General features: G+C 38.9%; 2 protein-coding genes across 22 annotated transcripts in view; one reads left to right on the plus strand and one right to left on the minus strand.

Annotated features, from left to right (window-relative positions):
• LOC122863936 (sodium bicarbonate cotransporter 3-like) overlaps positions 1 to 11,346 on the plus strand; it is a 47,782-nt gene extending 36,436 nt beyond the window's left edge. For 9 of the 20 annotated variants that reach the window (XM_044170831.1, XM_044170823.1, XM_044170818.1 and 6 more), the window contains 12 exons: positions 183 to 428; positions 1,421 to 1,526; positions 1,790 to 1,951; positions 2,475 to 2,588; positions 2,810 to 2,971; positions 4,442 to 4,693; positions 4,927 to 4,995; positions 5,259 to 5,432; positions 5,710 to 5,847; positions 7,035 to 7,156; positions 8,193 to 8,309; positions 8,939 to 11,346. In XM_044170831.1, coding sequence (XP_044026766.1) covers positions 183 to 428; positions 1,421 to 1,526; positions 1,790 to 1,951; positions 2,475 to 2,588; positions 2,810 to 2,971; positions 4,442 to 4,693; positions 4,927 to 4,995; positions 5,259 to 5,432; positions 5,710 to 5,847; positions 7,035 to 7,156; positions 8,193 to 8,309; positions 8,939 to 9,020 — 1,744 coding nt within the window. In that variant the 3' untranslated portion in view covers positions 9,021 to 11,346. Of the gene's footprint in view, positions 1 to 182; positions 429 to 1,420; positions 1,527 to 1,789; positions 1,952 to 2,474; positions 2,589 to 2,809; positions 2,972 to 4,441; positions 4,694 to 4,926; positions 4,996 to 5,258; positions 5,433 to 5,709; positions 5,848 to 7,034; positions 7,157 to 7,622; positions 7,672 to 8,192; positions 8,310 to 8,938 lie in introns of those variants that run through there. The other 11 variants (XM_044170826.1, XM_044170833.1, XM_044170832.1 and 8 more) reach the window with 8 other exon arrangements.
• Positions 11,347 to 13,391: 2,045 nt separating this feature from the next.
• On the minus strand, positions 13,392 to 21,948 carry LOC122863938 (homocysteine-responsive endoplasmic reticulum-resident ubiquitin-like domain member 2 protein). 2 transcript variants are annotated; one of them, XM_044170848.1, is made up of 9 exons: positions 21,805 to 21,948; positions 20,990 to 21,332; positions 19,714 to 19,791; positions 17,631 to 17,741; positions 17,320 to 17,450; positions 16,378 to 16,491; positions 15,979 to 16,266; positions 15,309 to 15,426; positions 13,392 to 14,519 (listed from the first exon to the last, which is right to left on the minus strand). In XM_044170848.1, exons 2-9 carry the CDS (start codon positions 21,134 to 21,136, stop codon positions 14,352 to 14,354), a joined length of 1,155 nt encoding a protein of 384 aa, XP_044026783.1. In that variant the 5' UTR covers positions 21,137 to 21,332; positions 21,805 to 21,948; the 3' UTR covers positions 13,392 to 14,351. The 2 variants fall into 2 exon arrangements, with proteins under 2 accessions (XP_044026783.1, XP_044026782.1); XM_044170847.1 differs by having other exon boundaries at positions 17,631 to 17,744.
• Between the last annotated feature and the right edge of the window lie 239 nt (positions 21,949 to 22,187).

Genomic DNA, 22,187 nt, shown 5'->3' on the forward strand with positions numbered 1-22,187 from the left:
GCAAGTTTGATTTTACTGTGACATGATGAAATAGTCAAATATTGATAAGACTAAATAGTCTGCATAGTTTACAGCATTTTGTTTTGAAGTTAACTGATTTTATTATGGATTCCAATAGTCTAATGGAACCTAATATGTATGTGTATACCTGTATCCATGTCACCTTTGTCTATCTTTCCCAGTGACTATGGCCTTTCCTACCTGTCGCTGCGGACCAGCATTGGTCTATGGACAGCCTTCCTGTGTCTGGTCCTGGTGGCCACAGATGCTAGTTCCCTGGTCTGCTACATCACCCGATTCACAGAGGAGGCCTTTGCTGCACTCATCTGCATCATCTTCATCTACGAGGCTCTAGAGAAGCTCTTTCACCTGGGAGAACACTACCCCGTCAACATGCACAACAACTTGGACAACCTTACCCTGTATTCGTGAGTACTGAGATTTCAGTTACTTTTTTATTTTATTTATTTATTTTATTTATTTCATATTATTAATTTTTTTTTAGTCAATGTCTTTGTTAAAGAATTAGTGAAATAAACTATGAAATTCCTAGATAACTAATATTATATTGGGCAGAGCTTACCACTGTAAAGTTTCAGGTATTACTATGCATTCATACATTGGTATTCTTACAATATTTTTGTACAGTTTGCATTATATTTTGTTGTTCAAATTAATTAGGAGGAAGTGGGAGCTCTTATTGTGAAGAAACAGGATGCTCTGTTGTTGTTGCACATCAAGCGTGTTGCAAACATGGCCATTGCAAATAAAGTAGTTGTCTAGTAACTTAAAACAAAGTTAGCGACTTGTCGAATAACAGCCACCAGGGAAATCCTGAAATCGTGTTTGGATATTTAAATATGTAATTTTTCTTTTTGTAGGCAGACGTTACCAAAAAAAAATCTCTATTAGACCCCAACCAAAAGCTAAGATTAACCATTTCCAGATACCAATAAACTTCTATGTGTGACTCCAGATGTTTAATACAGATACATTTTAATTATGAATATTTATTCATTTAGTAATGCATTAAATCTGTTAAATCATTCTTCAGTTGTGTCATAATTAGAGCTAACGTGTTTTTTTTAATACACTCTTCAGGTCAGGATGTCACATTAAGTGCCAAAGGGTTACATAAAGTAGTGTATTATCCACATAAATAGTATCCCATTAAGAACACACTGTTTTGGGGTTTTTTTGCTGAAAACTATAATTGCAGTGGCTTGAGCTGTTCCCAGTACATTGTCTTCCCCAGAGCTGAAATGAAAATTACCCCCTTGTAAAATAACTAATTTAAAAACAACTGATGTTATCAGTGTTGCTGCAGCATGTTTTTAATTAACTTTAAAATGACCCCAACTCTTTTTCACCTTAAGATAAGCACACATACTTTGCTTAGCCTTTGTTCTTTTGTCCCCAGGTGTCAGTGCTCTCCACCAGCCAATGTCTCAGATCAGCTCACGCAGGAGTGGAACCAGACAGGATACAGCCCAGACTCCATCCCATGGAGCAGCCTCAATGTTTCGGTGAGACCAGCACACAATGATCTCCATTGTGATATGTGGGGATCACACCCACACTCACATGTGTAGGATGTGTTGAGTAAACAGACATCATCAGCCAATATCACATTAACACTAATGCAACAGCTGCAACTACTTCTATCACTTCTATAACCATGACTATGCTGCCAAAAAACTTATTAACTTACTACATATACTACTGTCACTACTGGAACTGCTTATCAAACTTATTATTACAGAACTAACCTAATACTTTTTTTCTCTAGATGTGTAAGATACTCAATGGGGAGTTTGTGGGTCCTGCCTGCGGTCATCATGGGCCCTACATCCCAGATGTTCTCTTCTGGTCTATTATCCTCTTCTTCACCACCTTTTTCCTCTCTTCCTTCCTTAAGCAGTTCAAGACAGAGACATATTTTCCCACCAAGGTGAGATGTTTGCTAGATTTGTTATGTGCACTCTTGTTTCACTACTGTTAACACCACAAACTTGGCTTTTAACGACATAAAGTACTACAGTAACGTTTTATATTACTGGTTAACATATAAATATCAATAAATTCACATCTCAGTAGGGTCTATTTTCTACATGCAATAGTGTGCAGATCTAGCTAAATGCTTCTCACACTATGTAAATGTTTACATTGTGTCAGTCATTAGTATGCAGGAGCTGTCTCATTTACAGAAAAAAGATCTTCTTGCATCATCCCACACAATACCAGCTAGTCTGTTATCACTTGGTGTTCTGTGTAGGCAGGTGCTGGTATTGTCTGAATTGTTATGCTTTTACTGTTGAGACAAATATAAGTATTACTTTGGTGGATCTCAACAGTGAACTGAAGAAAAAGACTGTGGTTGTATTGGAACAGCATCTATTTGTGGCTGTGTGTGTAGCTGCAATTCCTAAATAAATGCATAAATATAACTGTGTGTGTGTTTATATGTTATGTAGGTGCGATCCACCATCAGCGACTTTGCTGTGTTCATAACCATCATGATCATGGTGATGGTGGACTATCTAATGGGGATCCCCTCTCCTAAACTTAATGTCCCTGACCGCTTTGAGGTAGGCATTCATTCCAGCAAGCCCATCTTTATGCATGAATGTTCAAATGACAAGGTGACATCACACATAATTACATCCTCTGTAAGGTTATTCTTTTGCATCGCAAAGGTCTAAATGTAGTACTTTAAAAACAAATTAATGTTCACATCATCAAATATTCTCAAATAATAATGTTATGGCTGATATACTAAATGTAGCCCATCCCTGCCTTTTCCCTGCAGCCAACTTCAAAGAACCGAGGCTGGCTGATGGACCCCTTAGGAGAAAATCCCTGGTGGACGCTTCTGGTGGCAGCACTTCCTGCCTTGCTCTGCACCATCCTCATCTTTATGGACCAGCAGATCACTGCAGTCATCATCAACCGCAAGGAGCACAAGCTCAAGGTCAGACCTGCCTGTGGAGATTTACTTTTGGTGGTGTTATATCTTTATATCTTTGTTATATCTAGCGTTACACATCATTTTAAATCTATTCCTTAGTTAAAGGTGGGGTATGCTATTTTAATCCAATACACGTCTTTTTGTCAAATATCTCCTCACGGGCGGCTAGCTGTCCGTTCTTTGTGTGCGCTTAAAAACAATCTTGTGTTTGTACACAGCCCTGGCTCTGTAAATGGGAAACAAACAAAATGGCTCGGACCGAGCCGCACAACACTATTCCAGCCATGATTTGTGTGTCAGGTAACGTTAAATGACTTGCCCACGGACATTCAGCTTACTTTCTATTTTGCCAAGATATGCTGTTGTTGTGACGTTAGCTATAGTGGCAGGAGAGTTGTGAGTCTCGCTGGAGCTGGTTTACTGGCCCTGGGAAACGTTTCGTCCTCTCTGGCTGTTAGCTTCGCAGCAGCAACTGTAGGTACAGTTTGCTAACCCACAACCTAGCTAACATTAGTTACATTACTTGCTGTGTCGTTGTTCACTCTATATCATGGTATTTGTCATGATATTGGATTTCTCCAGAATCGCATACCCCACCTTTAATATCCAGCAGTGCAAACTGTAGCTGTGCAGCAGGCAAAGATCTCCAAAAGTCATAAAACTTCAAAAGCTGGCTACCTGTGTTTTGGTATCAGACTTGGGCTTTGTTTTGGTCTGCTTCTGATTGGCTAGTAGTCCTTACCTAGGTACTGTGCATGTGCAACTCCCAACAAAGATCCAATAGAAGTGAGATGCCTCACTCGGAAAATGGAGCTTTTAAGACATAGGGGCTGAGGTGTGGTATGGTGTTTTTTGAAAACTAAACCATGTAAACCTATTGTGGAAAATTAAACCATGTAAACCTATTCTGGTACAACCCTAAAATAAAATTTTGAACCTGGAAATGACCATAATATAACCACTTTAACTTACCATGTCACTCATTTGTGCTGCCTCCAGCCTGCTGTTTCTATCTGAACACTCACTTCTTTGCTCTACACCTCTGTATTCCTCTGTAGCTCTTTCATCTCTCACCAGTCCTCTCTCTCGCTTTCTGTCATCCTTAATTATGGTTTAAGCTAACATATTCTCTAGTCTTTCCCTCTGCTGTGTTCATCTCACAGAAATGATTCAGCTATAATCTCTTTCAGCTTTTTTCTGAGGTATTTTTATGCCTCAGGGTTCTACAGTGCTACTATTTTAAAAATAAATTCAGTCCACCTTAAAAATCCATAAGGCAAACATTTGAAACTCAGGATTCCAAGTATGGATGGGCAAATTAAATTTTTTTAAAGATTTTGCTCCTGAATCTTGTTTTCTGTAATTCTGTTTTTACTTAAGGAGTAAATTCGCTCCACCGGGACAAACACTCAATACTGCTTAGCTGGCTCTCAAACTTACTTGCTGTCTCTTGTCTCCCTGTGTATCCTACAGAAAGGTTGCGGCTATCACCTGGACTTGCTGATAGTGGCAATTATGCTGGGTGTGTGCTCCATTATGGGCCTGCCGTGGTTCGTGGCTGCAACAGTCCTGTCCATCTCCCACGTTAACAGCCTGAAGGTGGAGTCCGGCTGCTCCGCTCCAGGAGAGCAGCCCAAGTTTCTGGGTATCCGGGAGCAGCGAGTCACTGGATTCATGATCTTTGTCCTCATGGGTTGTTCTGTTTTCATGACCTCAGCGCTCAAGGTGAGAAATGACATCCTCACTGGTCTCACATTTCAAATCACCCTGAATGAGTTCATCTAAGTAGCTAACTTGTGCTGAGGGGATTATCTGTTAAATATTTTGCACATGATTTCACTATTCTGTCTTCATAATTTCTTATGGTACAGCGAATGCTAGCCTTTCCTTTCCTGAACTGTAAGTTGAATCATTTATACTGTTATCATACTTTGTCACTTAATTTCTGCTCTTTACAGTTTATTCCTATGCCAGTCCTGTATGGAGTCTTTCTCTACATGGGTGTCTCTTCCCTCAAAGGCATTCAAGTAAGACTCTACTCTGCTGGTCTTTGAAGATAAAATGCCCTTTTATTCTGAACAGACCCGCAGTCATGAGCTGTTAGTAAAGATAAGTTTGCCCCTTGTAGTTCCAAACCTTTGATCGTAATTCAGAGTCCTTAAAAGCTTTTGTTAAATGTGTTCCCTCTTCTAAATAATGTATTGAATTTTGCCCTTTCCTCATCACTCCTCGTCTTTCCAGCTATTTTTATTTGCATTTCTGAGCCTCTTTCTTCTCATTTTCTCTGTAGTTCTTTGACAGAATCAAGCTGTTCGGCATGCCTGCCAAGCACCAGCCTGATCTGATCTATCTGCGCTATGTGCCGCTGTGGAAGGTGCATATCTTCACCCTGGTGCAGCTCACCTGTTTGGTGCTGCTCTGGGTCATCAAGGCCTCTGCAGCAGCTGTTGTGTTTCCCATGATGGTAATGACCTCAGACCTCAAAGACTGTCACTTCACATCTATATGATATGTTAAAGACAAAGATTCAAAATATACCACTGTTAACTGTCACAATACAGTAGAGTGCGTTTCAGCTGTAATAGGATTAAATACCATGATACATAATTAATGTTCACTGTGGTGTCAGACGAAAATAATATATTAAATATTTTCTCAGTGTAATAAATGTGTTTTATTCTATTTTACTATATTTTGTGATGTTAAATCTGATAATATATTCCTTGTCTATGTGTCTCCAGGTTCTGGCGCTGGTCTTTATCCGAAAGCTTCTAGACTTTTGCTTCACCAATAGAGAGCTGAGCTGGCTGGATGACTTGATGCCAGAAAGCAAGAAGAAGAAAGAGGACGATAAGAAAAAAAAAGCACAAGAAAAGCTGGTAAAACTCATTTCATGTTTTTCTTTTTGGTTGTTTTTTGCTTGTTTGTTGTTCTGTAGCAGCCTTTTCTTGTTAAAGGTCCAGTGTGTAACATTTAGGAGGAGCTATTGGCAGAAATGGAATATAATATTTATAAGTATGTTTTATTAGTGTATAATCACCTGAAAATAAGAATCGTTGTGTTTTCATTACCTTAGAATAAGCCCTTTATATCTACAGAGGAAGCGGGTCCCCTTCCACGGAGGTCGCCATGTTACACCGCCATGTTTCTACAGGAGACCAAGAACGGACAAACCAATCATTGGCTCTAGATTGGGCTGTTCGCGAGATTCGCGGCCACTGTAGTTTCTCCAACACGCTTGGAAGGGGAGGGTGATGCGAGCGGTATTCAAATGGTTGCAAACTGTAATTCACCACTAGATGCCACTAAATCCTACACACTGGGCCTTTAGGTGATTTTGTACTGCAACTTCCAAATTGGAGAAAATCAAAACTGAATTAATTCAGACATTGTCTGTAGTTACAGAACCAAGCAGACAATTTTTTTCTTTAATGTTCAAACTTACAATATAACAATATTGCTGGGATTTGTTTTGTATACATACAGTATGTGTGCTAGATCAGTAAATAATGAAAACATACTGTAGTGCCTTTTGTACTTGCTGTCCTACACTGAACTGACCAAAACACACACACACACACACACACACACACACTTTAATATTACAAAAGGCATCAAAATCCATTTTTCTTTGCGTTACAGTACATCACAATAACAGTACTCAATACAGTAACTCAGATTTCAGGTCAGTCTGTTAATGCTACAATACAAGTGGTAGGTCTGGGTGCATAAACAGTGGATGTTTATCACATTGGTATTGGATCTTAAAAAAAAACAGTTATGGAAATGGCCAGACTTGCAATGCCCCAGAGATAATCTGACATCTGGATACTATACAGGTATAATGGCTATGCAAGCATTGCTATGTAAAGGAGAAGGGAAAATGTACTTTTGAATAAGAATTGTGGCTATGTGTGAACATAAAGTAATGTAATCTCATAAAACCCAGCATAAAGAGTCAGCTATTAAAAATGACATGAATAAAAAGATGTGAAAATGACAGTTGTAACCTCATACCAATGTTTTACCAGTGTGGTGCCTCACTGCAGTCTATTTTGTGATTTAGGCTTCCAATACTGTTTTCATTCAGGAAGAAGAGTCCAGACTGCAGGACGAAGAGATGGGGCTGAAGGTCAGCTTTGAAGGCTCCAACCTGCTCAGCATCCCAGTGAAGACACTCTCAGGGAAGTGAGTGATGCACCCCATACCGCACACTTTGATGCCCAAATCTGGGATGAAAAGCAGCTTTTTATTGCAAATGCTTAGTGAGGCATCAAGTGTATTCTGTTGTTAATTATGCAGTAGTGTATCACACCAACAATCTCATCTTTTCTGATTTTTTTATTTATTTTATGGTCTGATTCTTATGAGGCAGCAAAATACATTTTTATGATAACTTAAAATGCTTTGTGGACTACTTAATGTAAATAGTTCCCAAAAGATTTTACTTCCTCCCCAATCAATGCCTTCATGGCTGATGTGATCCAGAAAACCAGTCCAGAAACTTGAAGAAAACACGTAGATGTAGTTCATAGTAAATAATAAACTAGAGCTTTAAACACATTGTCTGATGCATCATGTTGTCATATACAACTTGAAATGGTAATTATGACACTGGTAGTCAGCTGTGTGTTATTATGTCCATCTTGAACAGATCATACAGAATAGGACTAGTGACCCACAGCCTCCCAATGGAAGAAGAGGTAGCAGGACTGTGTGTCTGATGCAAAACATCTGACCCACATGGCTGCGTTCTAACCCTGCTCACTTATACTCAGACAGTTAGCGCATGGCCTAAACTGTCAGTCCTCAGCTATTTAAAAAACAGAAACACTGGCTTTAAAGGGCACTGCTTTGTGTGTTGCTGTGTTCTCTTTTTATTTTGAGGGTAAATGGTCTGTGCTAAAATGTTTGTCCTGTTGAAATCATTTTATCCTTGTCTAACTAACCAATAATATGTACACAATCAACTCATGACAAATAACTTTTGTCTCTAATGCAAAAGGCCCACATTTCTTCATACATGTTAATATAGAATATACTGTACTGTCTGGTCAGCCATTTTGTGCTGTTAATTTGTTTTAATCTATATTTATATGCATGTTTGTGTCTGCTTGTTTGAACTGTCTTGCACTGAACCTCTCCCACTGATTTGATGTCTACATGCCTGTCTTCTCTTTGTGTTTGTGTGTATGTCTGTGTGCGTTTGCATTTTGGCATGTAGTTTTGATTCTGACCCCTTGGTTGTAAATATCTCTGATGACATGGCCAAAACCGCAGCGTGGAAAGCAGTGAACTCGAGTGCAGAGTCATGTGCTCTACCTGTGAAGCGTAGTGGAAGGTAGCTATGCCATCTCCTGGAGTTTTCCAGACTCCAAACTGCATTACTTTAATAGATTATTTTCATACTGTAGTGAAATAAACTGAAGCTTATTGCTGCCTGGAAAGCAGGTGATCAGTTTAGTATTTAAAGCAGGATTTTGAAAATGTCAATTAAATTAAATCAAAATTAGTAAGGTCCTTGCTCTTAGTCCATAGAAAATACAGTCTTGAGTGTAGGGTATCAGTCTAAATCTGTACAAGCAAAGATAAGGCCTCATTCTTCTCTCATTTAGCTCCTTAAGCTGTTAATTTGAGTATGTTGAAAAGAATACTTTTATTACAAAATGTAATTAATCACACTAGTTTGACTGTATAAAGAAATACATAAAAGATTTAACATAAGTTGACTAATTTTGTCTAGAATTGTCACAATTAAGAGCTGCTTAAATTAACACAATCCTCACATAAGCCCTGACATCGTCAAGGTGTACTGTAGACTATGACTGTAGGTGGTAAAATCTTGTCTTGTATTGGTAATTGAGCATTATTACTCCTCTACCTGAAAAAATCTCACATTTGCAGTTAGCACCACCATCAATTTGCACAAGTGCTCATCTTGTCTGTATCTTCTTTCTCTCTGTATAACAGCCAGGAGAAGGTGGCCTGCGTTAGAGTAGACGTCAGACCAGATACACCTGGAGGGGGTTCCACTGCTGAGACCTTCCTGTGATAGAGGGACGCCCTCCTACCCTCCTGATACCTTTTCCCACACAACACCATCTTAGTGGCAAAGGGGGCATAGAACTGGAGCAGCACAACCTGCCTGCAGTGTTCCCTTCCTCAGGGCAGCAGGCCAGCTCCCCCAGGGCTGTGAGTCCTACTCACTCAAGTCTCGAAGTGTGCAGCACATATACAAATGGCTGCCATGATGTACTGTAGAGCGCACATCTAGCGATTTGTCATCCATTAAAATCACAGATGCCAAAGGAAGGGGCCTCACTGGTGGGGATCTTGGACTACGTGAATTGAATTTTACTTTTAACCTACTGTTTATTTTAATTTAAATTTTACTGTTATTGTTGTAGCTGGTCACAGTACTGTACATTTTGGGTTCTTTGTAGCTCATGCACCATGAGCTGTCCTGCACTGTTTGTTTCCATGTAATTTAAGCCAAATTAAGGCCTTTCACCTAACTATACCAGCTTCAAAACTCATTTAATTAAAGCCATTCAGGTACTGTCAGTGCTAGCTGATTCTATTTCATAATTAGTCTGGCACAGTAAATGACACAAACCCAGAGGTACATTCAGATAGATGTTACTACTACACCACACTACTACTGCATACATCTTTTTAGAATTTGCTCATGAGTCATCTCTTGTCTGCAGGGGAACACTCAGTATTGATATTGCTGCTCATAAGTTGGTCAGTTGTTTTCACTGTAAACCTCACTGTTCACATTGTATGTGATGTTATAGAAATATCATTATGTATGTATGCATGTGTACTGTGTTCTTTTCATTTGTAACATTATAGAAAACCTACTTCAGAGGCCATATGAAGTCTGTACTGTATAGTAAGCACTTTGCCAGTATAGTTTCTTACGTACAATGGATTGTAGTGTGTTAATGAAAAGGTTACTTCTCCTCCCACCGTATCTAGAGAGCTGTTGTTCAAATGTCAGTTAAACAACTCAGGAATCTTGAATGATTTCTGACTGTGGTCACTTGATATTTTTGTCACAAGGCGGTGTCAAATAACTGTCCACTGTATTCATCGCTGGTGTCACAACTATTTTAATAAATGCTGTAAATCATAAATTATAGTAAGGTGCAAAATATAAGAGAGAATATTCATGACCCCAGTTAGTTGCACCTGTTTTTTACTGTCTGTATTATTGTTGGTAATAGTGTATCTGTGTGTGTGGTGTAAAGATCATTTGGTATGTTCAGCATTGCAAATCATTTTATGCAAAATATTTCTACAGTAAATGTAAAAACTATTATATTCTATGAAGTTGTTCTTATTTTGCTAAGTGCAGTCCTGTTTTAGCAATAAGTATTCCATACTGTGCAGTGTATGGACTCATGAACCTAGCTAATATTCAGGCAAAGAATAATTTGTGAAATGATTTTTGTGTCTGTTTCATCGACTATGTGTGTAGCTACAGTGACTATACGGACAATAGCTTACGTGCCTTGTCAAAGCTCTTTATGTGCAAGTCTTGTAATGGTAATTTAAGTGTTCAGAACAGATGTACAGGAACACACATGGTGACACACAAATCCCAAAGACAGACCATCATTATTTAACAAGAGTGAACCAGTACACAGCTCGTTTGCAGAGGCTTACTTACTTCTGTCGTTGTGTTATTCCACATCTGTGTGAAAGTCGTAGCCTGAGCCACCAACTCAAACAATGTAACTCAATTTATCTTCCATTCACAAATGTAACTCAAAATACAGTTTCTGTGTGTCTTCTACTGTCACGGCTCTAGTATTTGCTCACGACATAAAAGCTCTGTAATCAATATTAAGGTATCGTTTTTTTGAATGATCAGATCAGTGAATGTCAAATTACTGTACCGTCAACATCAAAAATGAAGTCAGCAACATTTTGCCAAACATGTATTTCCTAAAAACAAAATCTTAAATTTGAATTCAGTCACACGTTATGACCTTACACATATGGACCATTTGATATAAAAATCTGAGTTATCCGATCAGTGGAATCATCATATAAAGTGAACATCCACCAACAAGTACTTATAATTTCATAATGTTGTTTATTTTGATGAAAAATACCCTATTTTCACATGACATCAGTTTCTATATATATATATATATGTGTGTATTTTACAGGTGGATAAACTATGTCAACCACAAAGGTGGAGATTTTACCTCCATCATCACTCCAATATCACTAAGTAAAACTGCATTTGTTCTGATGTACAGACACAACATTAGTGAAGCACATAGCATCCTGTTGTTAGCTTGAATGATGACTTTTCTGTCATTGCCAATTGGTGCAAAGCAATAAAAGTGAATACATGGTGATTTTCTTCTGTCTTCATTTAAATCACACTGAGCTTTATAGGAGACGATGCTCATATTTGAGTCTTGAGTGAGGTAGTTCTCAGGTGGTGAAGAAGTGAGTCTTAGAGTGAACACTTTTTTCCCTCTTGGCCTGGTTCTTTCTCCGTCTTCCTCACCTCAGATGGACTGTGGACTCTGTTTCTGTATAATTACTTACAGTATATACCTGCAATGTATACTGTACGGTCAAAACTATAGCAGGACCAATTCATTAGCCATGCTGATATCTCCTATTTTAGCTTATCGCAGATACTGTATATCAGCATCGGCTGTTGGCCAATAAGTAATAAGACACTGAAATACAGAAATGCCAAAGATCAAAAATATGTTTGGGGTCATTTAGAAACTGTCTACATTGTATAGTTTTAAAGCACTAAAAGTGTATTTTTCAACTATAAAATGCCTCACTCAGTAGATATCTTGGTCACAATTCTTTAATAACCAATTTAAAGGGGTCCTCAAAAATGTTTATGTTATGTGATTATGGAAAAGAGAAAAAAAGTGTTGGCCTGTATATATAAATACTGATAGTGGGGTTGGTTGAGCTATGGTCAAAACATACTGATTGGGACCTTAAGGATATAAGAGGAAGATGTTACTAGATTAGTGTCAAGACATAATCTGTAGGTTCTGTCCCTTTCATAAGAAGCCTGGGTGTGCTTTTAAGGTTAAAGACAAAAGGTGGCAGCAGAGATCTGTCTCACACACCACAGCTGAGTACTGCAGGCACATTGGTCAAACATGTCACTTTATCTGCATCATCTGTTCTACATACATTGTCTCAGTGTAGAAGTGGTGTCACCTTGACTGCTTGGATGAGGTTTTTATTTTCATTTAAATCATGATTTTGAGAAGCTTTTTTTAAAGCCCATATAGACTGTGATGGTTGACACACACAGGTGTTTTTACTTATTTGACTAATTAGACCAGGACTGTGTGGGCATGTACAGATTGTGTTTGATTGACATTTTCCTCACTGTTCTTTAGTTTTATAGGAACCTGTTAGGGTGGGAAACCTGCAACTAACCCTGAGCAGAGGTCTAATCGGTGAAAACACCTGTGTGGATGTGCAGGGCCATGAAAACATTACAGACATTAGATTAGTACATAGAATTAGTATCAATACTGTACTGTGCACTGCTTTGGGTGGTTCAGAAAGTGTGTCAGACTACTTTAAGCATAAAACAAAATCCTAATGTAATGATAAAGAGCATCAACTGACCAGTCTCATTAGAAATCCAACATTTAAATACCTAAACTGTGTATGATTGCCATACAGTACATGGATTACCTGCTTTAGCAGCCTGTGAATGGTGAGGGAATCCGAGTGTCACAACATGAGGACGCAAAGTCACACACAGCACAACTTAAACCTCTTTAAGTTTGCTGGTTGAATACTATGCCATCCTTGGATTAACAATGTACCTTGAGAGAGTTATCAAGAGGAATAATACTCACTTCTTTACTTATTCCTGCATGAGTGTAATTCAGCTATAGTGGGACCTGTGTCAGCATGGGATAAGATTCACTCCACTTTGTAACAATTCCAAGAAAGAATTTTAATTATGACCAAAATTTCACTTGCATGGTGATTTCAGCATTTTATTATACGTATGCACTGTTGATTATGACTGTAGTAATCATATCTACTTAACTTGTTTGAGGCTCTTGATTGCTCATTATTTTAGAGCAGCATGTACTCTAATTGATGCGCAGCACTGACTTCAGTGCCATGCTTCCGGACCAGAGTATAGTTAAGTCCATAAAGTAGTCAGTTAACAAGATTAAATATTTGACTATTTTTTCCACACGTCCATGTTGTGTATGCTCAACCAAGCCTCATCAAATACAACAGCTCCAAGTTATGCTTCTTACCCTAAAGCTGATTTAAAGGGAAGTGCCACCCACTATAAGAACGCTGTCTGTCTTTGGCCCTGGACAATTAAATCAGCAAAGTTGCTCTTTGCTTAAGTGGGAATCTGGAGAAAAAGATAGTATTACCCATCTAAAACCACATGACCATTCATTACCATGAATGACGGTTTAATAAACATGAATATTATTATTGGTACACAACATGTTAAAGAAGGTAACAGCAGCAGCCATTTTCACAAACTCAAGATGTGTACGTTTTGCCCTACATGAACTCTGAATTGTGGCAGTGCTTTATTTATTTAAGTGTCTCTTGACCACTCGATGCCACATGACTGAAATCCCAACAACAGCCATGCTGTTTGATATTCAATTCTTCTACCTCACTCAGTTCTTTGAGGCTGTCAGAGAATTAGTGGTACATTGTTTCACTTCTGTAAAAATCACACATCCGTAGCCAACATCACACTGGGATACACTTCAACACAGTACACAATGTGGTTCAGACACATTTTATGAACTCTCACGCCAAAATCACTCAGGTAAGTTATCACAGGCGCTACATGATTCAGCTTTTGGACTAAAATGGCCCTTTTAAAATGTCTTATTTGGATACAACCACTGTTACAAAAACATTACAACAAAACTATTTGCAGCTTCTTACAAAAAAAAAAAGAGATTCAGGTTGTTAAACACAAGTAGCGCTGTATTATTTTTCTTGCGCTGTCCCTATTTTATAAATAACAGAAACAATGCATTGGCAGACACTTATTATTTTGACTATGTTTACAAGGCATCACTAGCAATCCTTGTATTTAGGAGTTAAACTAATGTTCCTGTCATTTGACAGTTTGAATTTTTTGTCTTTTTACAGACAAACTAAAAAACTCCATATGAAGTGACCATCTTTCTCTTTTCAGATTAAAACAGTCATTTGTGTGTTTTGGCTCAAGTCTTAGATATGTAGTAAAGTAGACTACTGGGAAACTATAACACTGCATTGCAACGGAAACAGTTTCCCTAAGCAGGTAGGATATTCGTCCTCCTCTTAAAGAAAGAATGTGCTCCTGTGGAGAACTGTTGCGGCTCGTGGTTCAGTTAGCAGCGTTTGGTGGTCCCTCTGGGATGAGTGACATGAAGAAGGTTATGATGAACGACCACGTGGAAGACAGGAAGCCCGTGTGGGGGGCGCTGTTTGGATCTTCTGCTCCTTCCTCTCCGCCTTCCCCATCATCATCCGAGCCGTCATCCATTAGTCCTTCCTATACAGGATAACGTCAAGTTATAAGAGGACAATCAAGTGAGAGACAGTACAGTATGTTTCACACTAACAGCGCAATACATTAGACTGTGACATATTTGACTGTGAAATGAGATATCCACTATGTAAACTTCAGCAATACCTCTCTAATGCAAAATTACTCTCAAATCTGATCAATTCAGACTTATCATATGCAGATAAAGCATTTTAAATGAGCCAAAGTCCATTTTGTTCTCTGAGGAAGTTACCGTGTAAGCTAAAATGTCATTGTGGTGTCACTTTTGCCTTGCCTTGTCAGTAGAGCTGCAAATAGCAGTTATTTTCATTACTGATTAAATAATCTGTTGTTTTTTTTTCTCCAATTAATGGTTTAGGCTATAAAATGTCAGAAAATAGGGGAAATAGCCCATCACAATTTCCCATAACAGAACACAAAGATATTCAGTTTTCAATGACATAATCCTCACCTTGAGAAACAGCAAATGTTTGGCATTTGTGATTAAAAAATTGTTTAAGCGAATAATCGATTATGAAAATAGTTCCAGCCCTAATTGTCACTTTTACTCAGCTACTCAATGCATCTAAGTTGTATTTGTAATCAAGATGAGGAGGCAAAATCTCTCTATTAGTCTTTAGTATTAGAACGATTCTGTAAAAATCCTGTACATATCTGGAAACTGGTACTTTAGTGAACGACTTTTACTGCACACACAATCATTGTTACAGACAAAAATCCCATCACCCCTGGGTAATGTTCTAGGTAAAACTGAGATGGATGAGAGGCGGCTACCATTTCTTGTAAGTCGTGGTTTTGTAGCTCTCCTTCCATGTCTTCCTGATTGGCTCTGTCCCCAGGAAGCTGTAGGAGTTCATTCTCAAGGTTGAAGGGAAACCAGCCGGCCTGATGCCTGCAGACAGAAGCAACAAACAGTGACATTACAAACTTTCTACATCCTGCCAATAACAATTATTATTGTGATAAAGACAAACTAATATTGTGTCACCTGCAAATGTTTGGCATTTTTACAGAATAAATGACTGTAGTAATAGGTAATAGTAAAAGTTAACAATTCATCGTAATAGATTAGACTCCTGTTGATTGACTATTCAATTCATCACCGTGTGCACTACCTTCCAGTTATTAGTGCAATACAACTAGGGACCTTCAATGCAGTGCTGCACAGCTGAAATTTTATGCTGAGTAAAACAGAACAAAGTTTACTGAAGACACTGAGATTCATAAGAAAACATTCAGCTATTATAAAGCATTTATAAAGCAATGTGAAATGAGATTGGGGTTTGACCAAAATGGGTTTTTGTTTAAATGAGTTTCTGTTTTGATGAAGTTGCAGACAAGAACCCCTCTGTCATTATGAGAGGTGGATGGCATGATGAACAATATTAACCAAAAGCCCAAACTGCCAAATCAAAATACAGCAGTGTAAGTCAGGAGCACTCACAGGTAAAGCACTAGCATGGCCATCATCACCATAACAAAGCGGCTGAAGGAGGAGTAGAAGTAGACTACACTGAGTAAGATCGCAGCACGTGAAAATGTGTACACCCAGTCCAGCCAATCCCGGTTCAGCTCCTCCTCATTCAGGATCTCCCCTCCCTGGGCATTCATCTGGACTTCTGGGTTGCCACGGCGATCCGCCTGAGGGCGCTGGCTCAGAGGATCGAGCTGGTTAGACTGAGTCGAGGGCTGGTCTGGCCTGAGGTGTTGAGAGGAGGCAGCCAGTAACTGACTGGGGGGAGAGAGAGGCACAGAGAGGATAAGAGCAGAGCTGGATGGTTAACACTGTTTTCTGCTTGAACAACGCTTTATAAACATTCACCAGAAACATGTAGGGACTTACTAATGCATGTAGTATTGCCGAGCATACAACTGCTGCCACCACATTAGTGTCATTGGGTTGTAATACGCAGGCATGTTTGTGGGAGGAGTTGACTGTGTGGAGTACTGATTCCAGCTGGACATAGAGACATTGCATTACAAAAACAGTTACATTTGACCTGCCACACACACACCTACTATATGTCTTTCACAGTAAATCCCCTAATAATTTTTCTCCAATCCATTTCCTCAATTATTAGATAGAGAATCTTGCTGCATATTTTATAATGTCCCATACTGCACAAGACGTTAATTTGGGACTCTCATTTAATGTATATAACAATTATAATATATTAATATATATATATTTATTTATTTTTATTTATTTTTTTTTTTATTAATTAATTAATTTATTTTTGCTGAATATTCATTTTTTTTTTTAACTCTTTTCCTTAAGGTGAAAAAGATCCTTTTCATTGACTGATCTGGCATGAGAAGAATCTCCTTAACAATGTAAATTCAGCTCATTTTCAGTGTTTCATTATTTATTAAACTGATCTTATTTTTGTTGAGCACAGAAGATGATAAATCTGCATGTTTGACCTTGTGCTGCTGCAGCTTCTAAGTTAATCTGACGGCATCCAATTCGACATCCCGTGTTGAAAGTGAGATGGAAATGTTACTAGGTCTGACCTAGTAAGATTGCCATCATGACTTTAACACAAAAAGTAACTCAGGTGCTTATTCAGACATAAGACCAACATGTTAAATTGCTGTCACATTTACATAATGAGGTGCATGTCTTAAAGGGGGTTAAGGCACAAGTGTATTTGATATCTACTGGTCTGGAATTATTCCCTTAAAGTTTTATTTTCTTTAGTTGCTGTAGTGAGTCAGCTTACTAAAATACCTTTTAATTCTGCACTGCAGTAGTTATCACTGATTCACCAGTGCAAAAGCTTACCTGTGCATAAATTGTGAATACATATGGTGGTCAGGGAAGGGTCCAGTTCGCTGTCTGAGTCCATCACTGCTCTCTCCTGTAGATGACTGGCTATGTTGACCAGTGGAAGGACTATTAGAGTTTTGAAGGGGCTGTAACCAGAAAAATAAGTTCTGAATATTAGTAATGGTTCATGGTCCATCTTGAAAGAAAGGCAAGTGACATTTTTTAAATCCTCAGGGAGGTGTAGATTACAGCAATGAGCTGGATGATGAAAGGAAATGTACTGATGATGAAATGAATGGAAAGGTGTGAGTGCATGGTTGACCCACCGTGGGACCAGCCGAGTTCTCCTGAGGCTTGTTACTGCGGCTGCGGGGGGGCTTCGGGGAGCTGGGAGGGGATCGTGAGGCGCACACCAGATGGAGCATATGGTATTCATCCTGCTGTAGAGGCCAAAACAGCTCATTATCAAACAGTCCAAGTATTGCATGTTCAAAGAAAAAAAAGATAAACTTTTGAACTTTATGGGTGTATAGTGCGTCCATTTAATCAATACAGAACACTTCTTAATCTACTTTTTGGACATTTGCTTTAAGAACTGAAGTCAAAAATAAGAGTTATATTCAGAATATCTGTGTAATATTAGTAAATGCAATATTGACAAATAGATAACAACATGCCCAACTGATTTTCTCAATAAAATATCACCCACTTACAGGAAAACTTGAGATCCCATTTAAAATTACTTTGATAGTGAATATTGCTGTGGCTGTTGTGCAAAACAAGCAGCAAACTGGGGAATAAAAACATTTTAAAAAGTCTAATCAATTCAAAGAACAAGAAATAAAAATAAAGAACAAGATAAACTCTCTCATTATGGCGGCAATACACTTGTTCATTAATATTCTTATTTGGAGCATGCCACCCATCACACTTGATAGTAACTTTAGTGGATAGCATGTTTTCATTTGTCTATCTGTCTGTTAAAAAAAAAAGTTAAATACAAAGCCCATTTTAATGTGTACATGTTGCAGATGGTGGCCCTCATAGGAGGAGTCTGTCATGGTATGTACATATGCCAGTTTTAATGACAAATATTCAAACCTTCATGCATGAGGCCCATAAACTCAGTGTGTGACACCCAAACAAAATATGTGGACACCTGAACATTACACCCCTATGTAAGTGAACAGCTCATTCCAAAACCATATCTACTAGTATGTTGCTATAACAGCCTCCACTCCTCTGGGAAGGCTTTCCACAAGGTTTTGGAATCTGGCTGCAGGGATTTGCTCCCATTCAGAACGAATTAGTAAGGTCAGCCAGTGGTGTTGGGCGATACGGCCTGGCTCATAGTCCATGTTGCAGTTCCAAAGTTGTTGGATGGGGTTGGGGTCAGGGCTCTGTGCAGGCCAGTCAAGTTACTCCAGACCAAACTGGGAAAACCATTTCTTTATAGACCTCACTTTCTGCACAGGGGCATTGTCATGTAATAACAGGAAAGGGCCTTCCCCAAACTATTGCCACAAAGTTGAAAGCACACTGCTGTGTAAAATATCATTGTAAAAAGATAATGTGGGGGTGGGCATGGTTAGCTGTCAGCTGCAGAGGGAGAGGTGGAAGAGTGGCTCAGGTGAGCAGTGTCAAGGAGAGATAATTGGCACAGCTGTGCCTTGTTGACTAATTATACTCTCCCCTTTATATGCAGTATCATGCAGACCTGGCTCTCACAGACACACATGGAACAAGCCAGACAGCGTAGTGACGGTAGATCACTGAGCTCGTTGGCACGGAGCAGAGACGGGAGACTGATCACCTCGAGCAACGCCAGCAAGCCGGGTAAAATGACAGGCTCGGGTGCCCGGTAAACATTGTAGTTATTGTGTGAGTGATTGTGACAATAAAAAGTCGATACCTGGGGACTGTGTTTTGGCGTCTGTATTCTGCCAAGGAACTCACGGTAGCCGAATCGGCTACAGATAATAAAAAGCTAATCTCTAGGGTCCCGAGATTGATGAAAAGCTAAATCGTCGTCAGACAATAACTGATGGGTTCCGAGACTGCATTTCAGCCAATGCATTTGACCTCTATTGCTTTCCACACGGACTGTTTATCTGCATGCAACCAAAGCCTGCTCAAACATGATTGGTCAATACTACTTGAATTACAAACTGACTACAAATGGAAATCAGAACGCTTCCAATACCAACATTTTGTTCCTTGCCTACAGATTCTGCGTTCATATGCAGATATCATTTATAGAGATTAGACAGAGGTGTCCACATACTTGGCATATAGTGTATGCAGTTGGTTAAAGCAGAGACTCAGGCAGCTTGAGTGCTTCTTGTTAGCTTTAGAATTATTAAACCAGAATCACTAATAAATATGGAATCTGTAACAGAGACTACCTACCTTTCTGAGCACATCTTTTAAGGTAAAGTGATCCAACAGCAGCTTCCCAGAATACACCAGCCTCTGGTCTTTGGAGCTCTAAAAATCCAAAATTAAAATGATAATGGGGTCAGAGGAGATAATTGTACATCAGCAAAAATGTAAAGAACACAATTTACTTAATTTTTTACTTAAACATTTCTAGTTAATATTGACAACAATGTCAGCAACAAAACAAGCAGGAAATTTAGCAAATTCGGAAATGTACGACGCCAAAAGACAGATTTTGTGAGTGAGTAATGAGGATGAGATCATAGTAACCTCAATCGGGATAAGTGAGTCTTAACAGTGGATTAAACTGGCAGTACAACAAGGTCATAGTGTGTCCTCTTAAATCTACAGTCACTGTACTACCATTCAGGAATTTAAATAGCCTATTTTAAATCCTGGCCAACTTGCAACTGAGAACCTTTGCTTTTATACTGGGTTCAAGCTGCCTCATTGTTAAATATGCCACATTTAATGCCCGCTAAATTACACTAACAAAAGTGCAGCCCTTACAGAGGTTACTCTGCAACTTTACAAGGGAGCAGTTTGTCCCTGTGTGTTTACAATGATTGCATCACAACATGCCCTGATCAGAGAGGAAAGGGAGTAAAGTCAAATTAGCAGCACAATACAGCAGGAATCTAAACGCCTTCCTTTCATTGTGACGTCAAATCTGAAGGCTCTTTCAGATACTGTGACTCTGGAGACCCAACTTCTTTCACTTCAGAGTAGATCAGGATTAATGGTCTGTGTCACTTTTATGATAATTCAACAGAAGAAGCTTAGCAAAATTCAAACAGCAAAAAGTTCAACTGGAAAATGTTGGCTGTGTAAGTCCTGGACTCAAATACACTTAAAGTCTAAAATACCAGCTAGATCCATGAACATCTGACATTCAACAGTCAGCCATGTTTGATCTTATCTTACACAACTCACTTCTTGAGTGATCCAGCTGACTATGCATACTGGTATGTAACTGATGTTAACCATTTGTGTCAGGCTGGGAACATTTGTTACATGTTCATATCATCCGTTTCTCTCTCACAACATGCTTCCAGTCACACTATGCGTCCAAACTGCCAATATAGACAAAAAAACACAGCACACATTATGTAACTCTTCCTTGTGATTCCACAAAGGTGATCAGCTGGCTTGGATGCCAGAGAGGCATAGAAATAGGCATTGGCATTAATGCATTATTCATGTTCCCACCTCAGCAGCTTTCAGTGGACTGGAGCAAAATACTCACTGGTTTGCTTGGGTATACATCTGACAGGTGTGCTTTGAGTTTCTCCACAGTCCAGTTCTGGTAACAGTTGATGGTCTGGTCATCGTACTTCTGGTTGGGTGCCTTGATGACAAGGATAACAGGACTGTCCACAACACCTTGATCCATGACTCAAAACCATTTGTCTCCAGTGGAAAACTAAAAATATCTGCCCAGTCAGGGTACTGGCTACAGTCCTCCTTATAGTTTTCTAGTTCCTGGCACCATCGGGGCAAAGCTTTAATGTTATGTAAAGTCTGATGTTGCTAATCTGCAGCTGCAAGGTATTTCCTGTAAATTTGTACAGACGGCACTCAGCTGGAACCTAATGAGAGAAAGGAAAACATGAGGTTAGCGTGACCCCAATATTAGTTAGATATATTACGGACGAGTAATTTGTGCTAACTAACAGTCAAGCAAGCAGAAATGTGTGGCACTGCATTTAACGTTACACTAATACTTGTTATGTTACTGGTTTGAAGGCGGTATGTACTCTGCTACAAATTTAACCAGACAAACATTTAATGACAACTAGCGTTACGCTGTTATAACGTTATAACGAGGTACATAGCGACGTGACGGCATGTATAGCATAAAATAACCAGCCCTGGTTAGGAGTATTTAACAACTGGCTAAGCTAACCTAACGTTAGCCTCAGTAGATTTTCTGCTGCTAATGTCAATCAACTCAAGCAGGAAAAGTTGTTAGCTAGCATACTTAGCTAGCCAGATTAAAACGATGTAGTTTCATAAAGATATTCGTCTCAATCAGAAGAGTGATATATCTTGTTTACCTACCTTGTTTACCCCAGTGACTGAAATATACAGCCTACTTGTAACTCCTGACTGAACCTGGGTGTTGGTCTTCTTCGTTGGATTTCAGGATGTTGTAGGATGACATTCAATGTTTATGGTTCATTTCCGCCACCTACTGGTAGAAATGTCAGTTACAGTGACAATAAAATCTAGTGTGGGCCATAACCATTAAGATGTCTTTCTGGTCATGACTATAAGAAATAAGTAATTAAATTAATAAATATGAATTTATATAAATTGGGTGGACAAAACAGTATAACGCTATCCAATTCAACCTCTTTAAAACAAAAACTCAACATTATAATCTTCATGAAGGTAAGATTTATAGCAGGGCTAATATTAGACAGTATTCATTTTTAGCTACC

The sequence above is a fragment of the Siniperca chuatsi genome, linkage group LG17 (genome assembly GCF_020085105.1).
Source record: "Siniperca chuatsi isolate FFG_IHB_CAS linkage group LG17, ASM2008510v1, whole genome shotgun sequence".
NCBI classification, from domain to species: domain Eukaryota; kingdom Metazoa; phylum Chordata; class Actinopteri; order Centrarchiformes; family Sinipercidae; genus Siniperca; species Siniperca chuatsi.

Bases quoted from the DNA above. Each gene is read 5' to 3' on its own strand.
- LOC122863938 (XM_044170847.1), bottom strand. From the start codon at position 21,136: ATGGATCAAGGTGTTGTGGACAGTCCTGTTATCCTTGTCATCAAGGCA. The intron at 17,745-19,713 runs GTAGGTAGTCTC...TGGCCTCTACAG, and splicing joins TAAAAGATGTGCTCAGAAAG to CAGGATGAATACCATATGCT. The intron at 14,520-15,308 runs GTAGCCGCCTCT...TATCCTGTATAG, and splicing joins ACCACGACTTACAAGAAATG to GAAGGACTAATGGATGACGG.